Source organism: Acyrthosiphon pisum, chromosome A1 (assembly GCF_005508785.2).
Source record: "Acyrthosiphon pisum isolate AL4f chromosome A1, pea_aphid_22Mar2018_4r6ur, whole genome shotgun sequence".
NCBI lineage: Eukaryota > Metazoa > Arthropoda > Insecta > Hemiptera > Aphididae > Acyrthosiphon > Acyrthosiphon pisum.
The window spans coordinates 162,083,800-162,096,121 of record NC_042494.1 but is presented as its reverse complement, the minus strand read 5'-3'; the positions used below and the strand labels follow the sequence as shown (position 1 = coordinate 162,096,121).

The following is a 12,322-nucleotide window of genomic DNA, read 5'->3' as shown; positions in this document are numbered from 1 at the left end:
CTCGCTCGTATTATCAATAATATTATATTTTACATTTGTGTCAAATCAAAAAAAAAATATTATAATAATAATATATGATAAACTATTGGGTTTGGTTAAAATTAAGCTAGCTGGTAGATTACGGGGGTTAAATTGTCAACTAAATCATCAGTACTTTATGCATTTTTATATTTATAATTTATACGTTTCAATAATTGTAGATATCTGATTAGTCAATTGTTTTAATATAAATTACCGTCGTACCGGGTTTATTATTATTTACAAAATTAATTTATTACAAAAGTCATATTGTATTTTTTAATTTTAACCATGCGGTATACTGATGGTTTAATATGGTTGAAAAGCTAACATTGTATGGCGTATACCTACTAGCATTTGAATAAACCATATTGTACACGTGTACAATTTAATAAAATAGGTACAGCTAGATTGGAATAAGTGAAGTAGAATTAAAAGATTAGTAATTTAATATACATTTTAAATTTAATTCGTTAATTATCATAATAATTGATCAAAATGTTTTGTTGAATACAATTAAAAGTTAAAACATATATTGTGATTTGAATAAAAAGTTTTCTTATCGGAAATTAAAATAAAATAATTTTAAAACTGATTGAAATTCATATTTGAATGAATATGTCGTAAAGAATATTAAGTTGTGTAATATATATATTATGTTCAATTACTATTATATATTTATAATAAATTACCTGTGATTTGTGGATATTCTATAATTATTAACGATCAACTAATAAGGTGGAAAATTATGTTACCACTCCATAATAATATTAAATGTATGATAGGTTGTTAAAGTCTAAAAATAAAAAAGATAACACAGTTCTGCGATGAACATAATAGTATTAATGAAACCAAAGACGTTCTAGAAAAAAAAATTGAAATATAATAATATAAACAAAATATTGTGTAAACAGTTCTCGCATGATTTTCGTTAAGCTTATTACTTACAAGTAAAAATATTGCTTTATTTTATACAGTGTTGCCGATGTCACTATCACAATATATAGTAACATGGTAATATTTTTATGGTTTTTTCCAAGAAATATATATTTAAATTTAAATGTGTCAGCTTAGTTTTTTTTTTTTAGAAAAAGAAACGAGAAATTCAAATTTCAAAATATAATATTTTCAACATCCCAACAAGCGATTGTTCACGAAATTAAAAATAACTTTGATAGAAGATTACAAAGCAAAAGCCACTTACCCAGTTCTTGCGAAGTTTCCCAAGTAGAGTATCATAGCGTCAGACAATAAAGCTTCTGCTTTTGTGAAATTTCTGGAAAAATGATTCATGCCATCAGTTACCATTGGAGCGCCGAACATATATGGAAGCTCTTCTCCGTGAGCAGTACCTATCCTCTGTAAATAAAACAATTAAGCATTAATATAACATTAAAACAAATAGTTTTTACCATGTTTTATGTAAATAAGAAAGAATAAAAATAGATTTTTAAACATAGGCTACTCAGTTATCATAACAACTCGTCATTTGAATACAATAAAAAATAATAATTTATATGAATATATTTGCAAAACAAATAAATTCTATTAAATACTAATTACTTAAGTATTTAATACAGTTTTTTTTTGAGAATATTTTTTTTATAGTGTTTCATTGTATTTGTACTTGTACATACGACTTGCATACCCAACATAATATTATTGCAAAAATTATAGTATTACCTATGTAATTTTTGATACATTTTAAAACTTACTAAATGTTTAGGTAAAATAACAAATACATAATATTTAGATTTAGATTACACACAGTTTTGTTTTAATATATTATATAGGTTACATGTAGTGATAAATTTAATCATAATTTTCAAAATTTAATAAGTTGAAAAGTTAATGAATGACACAAAGATAGCCTTACATATATAAGTATTATTATTTAAAACTAAAATGCTTATAAAAAAAAATAAATAATGGATTTATTTACTATGATGATAAATATCCAAGAGATTACTGAAATGTATTCATAATTTAAAATTATATTGATATTAATTTTAAAGAAAAATATTAGAATATAACTTGAAAACAAAATTCTCTGCATTTTTAAGTCATTTTAGTATGGCGTATTACACCTAAAATACACAACATTGCACTTAGACTTTCCCCATTGCAACACTTATTCTAGTTACTCTTACTTATACAAAAATACGTAAAAGAAACCAAAACAAGGATTTAAACCACAAAAACCAACGGTAAATTAAACTTAGAATGATTCAAATATATTAAAATAAGTACCGAGATGAAAAAATACGCAGATGTAAAAGACGGAACACCAAATGTTAGTAAAGTAAGATTTGTTTTTATTTAGAATTTAGTTATATAGGATACTCGGGGGAATTTCAGACTATTGGTGTGTTTTAATTTTATAAATCACCGTCTCTTGGCAAAATGTTGATACTTAAAGTTATAATATAATATATTATATTAATTGCTCCCTTGCAATGTAAAATACTGACACCCAACCCAGTGATGACATCGATTCTTTTTCAATTCCTCAAAGAAACTAGCTCTCCTTCCTGCTCTAGAAAATATAACATATAGATGCACATAGTTTTATATCACATGACGTGACTACAATAAATTGAACAGGTTTTTGTATCATATTTAAAATAATTTGTATACAACTTCAATATACTGTATCTTAAATAGCAGTTAAATACTTAAATCCATTGTTTGGTAACGCCATTAACCGTAGACGTTGAGACGTATAAATAATACAAAATATATAATATATTATAATATATCAAATGACATTAAGTATATTTATTTCATACACGTATAAACCATTAACTATAATAGAAACAAAACTATAATATGATTATGTATAAAATATAGCATTAAAAAAATGTTTCCGCTTATTTTTTTGGTCTTGGAAATCAATGATTGCGAAATAAAACTAAATGTTGACATTAGTTATGTATGATAAGATTTGTAATTGTAAAGTTACTATTGTGACTATTAATTATTGCATTTGGTAAAGAAAAGAAAAAACTGGAAATATTACACGTTTAGAATACACCTTTGAATGAATCTTAAGGTGAAGCTACTATAATTGTGGTTCACTTAGTGTTCTGTTAATTTAACTAAAAATAAAACCATACATTACTTCCATAATATAATATGGAAAAGTGTTGAGATTTTTAAATTATTTTTAGAAGACGTTATTTTTGTGTGTAAAAATAAAAAAACAATCAGAAATCTAATCTTCGAGGAAAAACAGATGTCATTATAAAATCAATATTTTCATTTTTCTACTGAGAATCGAAAAATTAAATCACTGTATTATAGCACTTTTGAGATAGGTACTACAGCATATTGAGTATTTTATCGTACACCATACTATAAGTTATTATTATTATTATTTATTTTTTTACAAAAGTTCTACCTTAATGAGTTTTTAAATACCTTATATATTACCTTACACAAAGAAAGTACCTATGTTGAATATTAATTTAATATTGCACCGGATTTTGAACAAATTATAATAAATAATATTATAAACAATCCGTAGTTTATTTTTGAAGTGTTTATTCTTGTTTGGACTATTATTTTATTTACCAGTATCAACATTCAACATAATAGTATGGTGTGTACAAGCACAGCTTCATTTATACTTGCAACAGCATTATTTAAAATATTTACACAGATAATATTAAAGTCCAAATCATCGATTTATTAATTATTTAATTCAAAAGTAGAACTTTAAAGTTTTAAAATTTTTTTATTTCGTATTAGGTGTTACGTGTTTAGTTAATATTGAAATTACTAACATTGTATAGGTACAGGGTTAATGCACCCGTTGCCAATGTAATTTTGTTGACAAAAATACACTCAACGGGAATAATGATTCTGTTCTGTAGAGCCAACCAAATTTGATAATTTTTTTTTTTTAACTAATAGATGGTAATTTATCTACAGGCAATATACCGCATCGTTATTCAATATTTTAATCTCAAACTTTATAATATTTTGTCTTCAAAAATAATACAATTTTAAGCGTTTTTTTATAAATTATATTATATCATTATTTGAAATAAAATAAATATCAGAGTTCGATGCAACCGGTAGGAAGTCATCTTCTTTCAGATAAAAAAATAGTTATCAAAATCCGACAATTCTACAAGGCCTGAGAATATTATACCTGTGAAGTCATTTTTTTTCTTTATAATGCACTTTACCAACCTCCTTAAATGTTCATCGGGTAGTAGATTAGTGGAAAAGTATTATAATAATTAAGACGGAAACTAAAATATAAAATTGTATTTTCAAATTTTACAGAATTCATTATTGTATTGTCAAAGTATGCAGTTAACTTAAAATAATAGAATTTTATTAATTGGCCCAACAAAGTATAGGCTATTTCAATGTCTTGTAAAACCAATGACCATGACGTATCATTTCACATAATATTATGTTCATTGCACTTTATTTGAATCTCTATAATATACATTATAATATAAAAAATTCAAAACTCAAATTATACAACATCGGTAAATAAATATGAATGATCCGTCGCTAAGCCGTCCAGAAGGGCTTGATCGACTATATATTGACTAAGCCGAAATCTAAAATTACTTGTCCCTTTCTAGTTTCAACAACAATAACAAACTCTACCGAGTACATGCGGCAGTATAGTTATTGGGTAAATCCTATTAAAGCTCGACGTTGATGCATTTGCATGTTTTTATACGGAATGGACCCGAAAGTGGCTACGTAGATTAGGCTCTGCAAACTTAAATATAGCCAACTTCGGCCGCCATAGGTCACGCCTATCCTATTTTTTATTCGCATATTATATACTTCGAGGTTGTAAACTAGGATGTAAATACCTTTATGTAATCTGATTTAAAAGCATCCTATCTTACACATGTCATTGATTATAATTTTTTTTCCATGGAATATAAATTATATATAATTTATAATAGTTTACGGCGTTGTTTAATTTCAGTTATTGACATAGGTAAATATGTTTTATTTTTATTGTCGATAAACTACTGTGAAAATTCTTAGTAAACGTCAAAAGAATAAATAATGTTTGCTTGACTACTTTTAAAAACTGACAAAATGTATTAGTCTTTGAAAATCATAATATGACGTCATGACGTATTTCCTGCAGGTCTCGAAAAGTTATACTTTATCGGTGCACAGTAAAACGCGGTCCATAACGGCCAAACCTGCGCGTCGGCGTATATTGGAGGAAGAGCTAGAGCGCCTCCTCAGCTAGTATTTCAAACAAATTGTATATTGTTAAAAACATAATTATAGGTACTAAAAAAAACAATATTATACTATACTGAAAATTGTGACTTATCCCCCCCCCCCAACCAAGTCTCTGAAACTCCCCATATCATATTAATATTATAACATTACATAATAATAATAATAATAATAAATACATTAAAATTTTTAGTGCTCGTCAAACGCGCCGCCGTCTCGAAAGTCGGTCAGAGAATAATATTTATTATAATATCGTGTAGAGGCGTTTGTGTTCGCGTTTTGAGCACCGACATAACAACATACACATAATAATGGGTAGGTATACATTTTCCGACGTACAACTACACGTACACACTCGACAGGTCTGCAGGCAGTCGAGTGCACAAGTCGTCGGTGGCGGCGCGCACAGTCTCGTTGCGGCCAATTTTAAATATCACCCCCCCCCCCCCCCATACCCGGAAACCACCCACTCGCCCACTCACACCCTGCACACAAACACTCACACACACACTCGTACGAGACACGGTCGCGGCCACTCGAAATCGGTCGGCGCGGACGCGACCAGTTGGAAATCCCGTCGAGGGCACGTCCCGCCCGAGTACAACATTATAAATTATATTATATTATATTATATTATTATATACGTATAACTACGCGTCGGCAATAATATTATAATATTATTATTAAATCATCTGGTCTGCTTGATTAGCATAAACAGCAACAACGGTTTTACGCGCACCATACATTTTGACACTCGACGTTTTTAATGCCTATTAACCTGTGCAGACATCGCGGTGCCACCCACGCACACGCACACACAGATATTATATTATATAGTTTATGTCGCCATAAACTATATGGCCTATATGGGTGGGTGGGGGTGGGGTCGACAGAGAGGTGTATATACCTACCCGCCGGTGAATTATTACGGTGTTTAATTCGGACCCGCCGGTGCTGATTTTAGCACTTTTCGCGGCGGCGTGTGAAACGGCCGTGTAAAATTGTTAAGCCCCCGAAAACTTGTTTGTACTATTATTATTATTATTTTTTTTTTTTTTTGGTCCGATGTTGCTATTTTTTTCTCTCGTTCCAAACGCGTATATCAGCACCGGTCGTCGCCGTCCACTTGGCAAGCTGCAGTGTTACTATGTGTACTCGGCTCATAAACGAGAGTGTGTCTGTCTTTAATTCGCTGGTCTGCCAGACCGCAACATATATATATAATATGTGTGTGTACGCGCGTGTATAGTATATGTATGTATGTATGTATGTATGTATGTATGTATGTATGTATGTATGGATGTATGTATAGTATATGTATGTATGTATGTATGTATGTATGTATGTAAGTAAGTATATATATCATTACACCTATGTATATGATTTGGGCGTTGACATACGCATATACGCGCGTAGCGATAATATAGGATATATATAATATGTATAACGAAAATGTTAAAGTACCCATACGACTGGCTAACGTACTATATTTTTTATTCAACGAAAAAAAAAAATAGTACATTTTCAACTCTTAAATATTTTATACGTTGCTCTGTATATTATATTATATATTTTGTATATGCTATATAAATGCTTTTTTTTTATCTTATTTCAGAAACTTTATCCTGGACCGTTAATCATAAAACTAAAAACATCATTTTATTTATTTTTATTCTAAACGTGCGAACTTTATTTTTTTAATTTTTTTTTTTAACACTAGAAATAAGAATTGTAATATTTTTCGTTTGTTTCAAAACTGTTCGGGGAGATTATGAACAACGAAACTGCATTAACTCGGATGTATATACTTAAATGTTAATTTCGATATTAATGTATATTATAAGCACACCATATTAATATATTATTATTGATTGCGGGGTGTCAAAAAACATTAATACGTATTGTCGTATTCATGGTATATTTATCTCATCAGTGAGCAAGTAATTTAAAAATAACTACATTCTTATTCGGAGTAATAAAATAATAAAAAATATGTTCCTTCAGACAATAAGCTCTGCAAATTAATTGTATAATTTAAAATAATATCGTCTAATTATATTGTTTTAAGTGATATTATTATCATTTAATAGGTAGGTTTAAAATTGAATCATGCCACAATAAACGTATAGTTTTACCACGTTTGTTATTGACAACGAGCAGAACAATAAAATATAATAGGGTTTAAGCAATTATTTCGTCATTGATCTTATTTTTTTATCTGTTTCCTTTTACCATCATGATTTCTATACTCAAGGGCCACCAGTGTGACGAATGATAATCCTATAGAGTACAGACACAAACGTGAGGTATGTTATTTATTTATACTTAAATGTAATGCCACCGATAATTTTTATTGCTAAGCCTTTTTCTGCAGTTTATAATTACTTTTCAGTCACAAAAGCATTAAAGTGTTTACGTACATGATGTCTCTTTACTGTTTTAAAATTCACGTGCATTAAATTAATAATGAATTAAGTCAATGGATATGTTTACCTAAAACGATTTCATTTGTATGTAATACTCATAGATCTTTTATTTACTCATGATGGTAAAGGTTCTACAGTGTAATGTGTAAATATTAAATTTTAATTAGAAAAACCATAGAATTACAAAGTCATTGGAACTTTGTGAAATTTCCCAACTGGCCTTCAAAACAGAAATAAAATACGTAATTCGATCAAATTAATTTGATTTGAATTATGCATTTTCCATTAGAAAATATTTTAAAAATAAAATGTAATATAAATTATTCGTAGAAAGCATTTAATATACTATTGTATAAATAATTTATCAACTTATTTATTATTTTGCGACTTGTCTTAGACTAAAACACGAAGTTTTTGATTAATATAAATTGAACACAATATTATATTGATTTCAATTTGTGGGTATTATAATAATATATTACACGCATTTCATTTTTAATTGAAAGCAGGTTATACATTGAATGAAATGCGGAATATATTATTTTGTATATAGTAAATTAATTCAGTTAACAGCAGAATTGTATGCCATACCAATCGTTTTTTTTTTAGATATATTTATTTATTCATTTTCAATGTTGATGAATAATTGAATTGAATTCATTACTAAGTTCAGTTAATTTATTTTTATTATTATTATTAAATGTGGTCGTCACGACTTTGATGATAGATTTCATTTTCAGATAATTTTTAATTATTGTAATTGCTACGGACGAACGAAGAGACAATAATTATTCCAACGACTATAAAAAAATTAATAATTTTTGGTATTTTTGTTGTATGCGACTTGATTATATAGACGTTACTCAGTTACACCCACAAATTCAAACTTGATGTACGATTACAATTGGGTGGACCAATCAAGTTAATGATGTTTTAGTGTATTTTATTATTTTCGGTTTCTATAATATCTGTACAAGTTTGTATGTTTATAGAACAAATAATTTAAGTAAAAAAAAAAAAAAAAAATGGTAATAATTAATTTGTTGTTTGTTAAGACAAAATATGTAGACTGTTATGTACTTATGTTTTTTATGAACGGTAGGTATGTTATAAATAGTAATGTTGTAAGTATTTCAGTGTGGTATTTTATTGTTGTTGAAACTGTTGTTAAAGTTTAGTATCAAAATATTTTTTCTGTATAAATCAATATAAATTGTATAGTGTATACTCATGTTTTACTGTCTTATTTGAATTATTGTACTATTATTGTAATTTTATAATCAAATTTCTCTAACGGCTGAAGTATTTTAACGCCACAGTGCAGAATTTTTTGGAATGTATATTGTTTGTATAAATCCATTTGTGTTAAAAAGGTTATTTATTTACTTCACTAGATCTAAAGAAATCTAAACGGCGAAATCGTTGTAATTTATTTTTAATATATTAAGTAATTTAAAATACATTTCCGGATTAATTTTATATTCGTTTATTGTAGCTATTACCATTAAACTATTTACGAGTCTCATTAAATTTAGATTAAAAAAAAAATGTAATTTTATATTATTACATTATTTTTTTTATGAAAAAAATTACATTTCTGACAATACCTTAAGCGTGTTCTCGTCAGCGAGGTTGGATTAGGTAATCTATAGGTAGGTAGGTACGTACTGAGCGTCACAAAAGGCTTATATATTATAATGGTGCAATATAAGTCTCGAGGAATAAATAACCAGCGAAAATCTATTCTAATCCATTGCGATGTCAGGGGGTTAAAAACATACGAATAAATCTATGTATAAGGGTGCACGCGAGTGCGTGTGATATATATTATTCCCTTATCACGTTTTCTTCTTTCTTTTGACCTACTCGCACGTGTACAAATGACATTACTTCCTCGGTATTTTATCCATTCCACATTATACGTTTAATTTCACCGTATCAATTATTAGATATACAAATCGTGGCGCATAAAAAAATATGACTTTTAAAAGTGTTTCTTCCGTAGTTTTTTTCATTTCATTTGACAATGACACCCGCAGGAACGTTTTTTTCTAAAATACACACTAACACGCACTCTCGGGAGGATTATCGGAAACGCGAGGGCTGTAAAGAATTCGGCGAAAACCGTTGTCATGCGGTATTATAGTAGGTAAGTAGTTTCTTTTCGTATATTATATATTATCATACCATGATTATAGTTGTACGTAAATCCGGCGATATTATTCAAATTGGTCTGATATGAACGACCTGATGGGGATTCTTCATTCCTAATTTCAGCCGCACTATCACGCAAAACATAACGTCCTTTCGCGATTTTTAAAAGATAACCACTCTTACCCAAGAGACGATGTTAATCCCTTCGGGTACACCGCGTACAGTTGCGCACACACCACACACACATAGTTTCCAGTGCGCATATATATACACATTATACACACACGAGATCGGTCCGTAAGTCAGAAATCTCGTTATAGCTAGACGTATTTTTTTTCACCCGACTCCCGAGCACTGCAGTCACTTGGGCAGAAAATCCAAAAAGGCGTATATATAATATATTATCTAACCGACAGATCTAACGCGCGTATCACGCGGAAAAGCGAAATGATTATTCTTTTCTCTCGTTTTTTTTTTTTGTTGTTCACGTCACGGCCTCTCCTATACCTAACTTAACCGTTCCTTACACGGTTACACAACGATTCCTATTCACCCCACTCACCATTCCGCATGTCGACGGCTCCATTTGTATACTAGAAAACGCGTATACCACCTACCCATACGCAATGGTCGTGTTAGTTCCGTATACGGCAAAGTTATTTCATTTTCGTAACTCGGCTAGTATTTTTGGATTTTCATCAATTCGGTAAATAACTCAATTACTTTAATTTTTAGCTAAACGATGTGTAGATGGTTTCAACTAGTATACAATATAAATTTTATATTTTACAGTTACTCGCAAATACTAAAATATAGTAACTCGTATAAGTAGAAAAATGAAACACGTCTTTAATGTCACTTAATATAATGAAATGGTAAGCAGTTCGCTTGTCGTAGGACAAGTTTGAAGTTGGTTCGCTTTAGTATTTACCAATAAAATGGAAAACAAATCGTAACTGGACCTCTGGACTTGGATCGCTTTTGTACAGAGTAAGAAAGGAGATAGTGACTAAAAAACAAATAAATATTATCGGCGGTCATATTATGTGATGATACTATATTATGTATGCCTTCGGAATCGATAAAAAGCAGAAAACCAGAAATTCTATGTTAACGAGTTTACAGGGAAATTGCGGGATTTATTGGTCGGTAACAATAATATGGATACGTGAAATAGGAACCACCAGGGACGAACGGATCAGGCCAAACATGTAAAACCATAAAAAAAAAAGTGAAAACAAAATATACAGTTGTCCGCTGGAATATTAAAACGAGTATAAGTAAGTATAAGTAAATAATAAAACATTGATACGTATTACAAGTAAGTACCTATACAATGCACAATGCATAATACACGGGTGACTTTATTTCAAATATAATTCAGTCACATTAAGCCTCTACACAATAATGTGTCTAAATACATTATAAATAACCTATACTATAACAATTAAGTTATAGTTTTTTGTGCTTTTAGAATAAATTACTATTTTTATAAAATCGATTTTTAATTTTAGATTTTGAGAAGTGTGACGAATGTTTTTGTTTTACATTGAAGTGTGTGTGTTTTTTTCGTATCTGTCGTTTTATTTTGGAACGGTAAAAATGCATCAATGATCATTGATCAATCTAAAATCATTTACCTGTATTTTCAGGTTATTTATTTTTGAACAACAGCCCCCACATATTTTGGGAATACATAGTATGTATGTAACGTACGTAACTGAAAATAAAGATGTTTTTTTGAGAAAGTGTTGTTGAGTAAATACCAATCATTGAAGCAACGAGTCAAGGGTTATGGTCTATAGCATTTAAAGTAAATAATAATATTATACTAGATACTATAGTGTGTAGTGAAATTTTGAGGGGCGTATAACCCTACCCTTCAATTGTAAATAATATACTGTATATTAGGTACCTCAATATATGTTCAATATTTGTACGCGTTGAAAACAATTTGATGTGTTTCAGAATAATATATGAATGATTTTACAATTTACAGAAACATATTATACACTCTGCTGCAGTATTCACACAATAATATTGTATATTATAATTATAATAATTATAAGTTAAAAATTACGAAGACTGCCATCAAAACATATTACAAAAGGTACAATTTTTATAAAGTCGTAACGTTAAAAAAAACCTTCACCGTGTGAGATCCGATACACGTTTCACTTGATGTCCATTGTACTTTAATAATACGGGTAAGAATGCGATATTCTGCCAGTCCTAAAATATAGGTACCTACCCACGTACCCACACGTACCTACCCATCTACTTTCTGACATTTTTTCGAAATATTATATTGGCTTATACTATCCGTGCCTCATCGGTATATAAGTGGGTGTAGCATGCGTTATGCGTCCCTTCATATACCCGCGATGGCATCAATAACAATAATACATGCGCCGGTGTCTTCGCATAATACACATGCCTATATATAACTAAAAAATATGTGCCACGTGTGTATGCGATTTGTCAACCTATTC

General features: G+C 29.2%; 1 protein-coding gene across 4 annotated transcripts in view; it reads right to left on the bottom strand.

Moving 5' to 3' along the window:
* The window catches only part of LOC100159811 (neuroligin-4, Y-linked-like), a 516,542-nt gene that overhangs the window by 15,349 nt on the left and 488,871 nt on the right, over positions 1–12,322 (bottom strand). For all 4 annotated transcript variants that reach the window (XM_029488726.1, XM_029488724.1, XM_029488727.1 and 1 more), the window contains one exon: positions 1,223–1,377. In XM_029488726.1, coding sequence (XP_029344586.1) covers positions 1,223–1,377 — 155 coding nt within the window. The remainder of the gene's footprint in view (positions 1–1,222; positions 1,378–12,322) is intronic.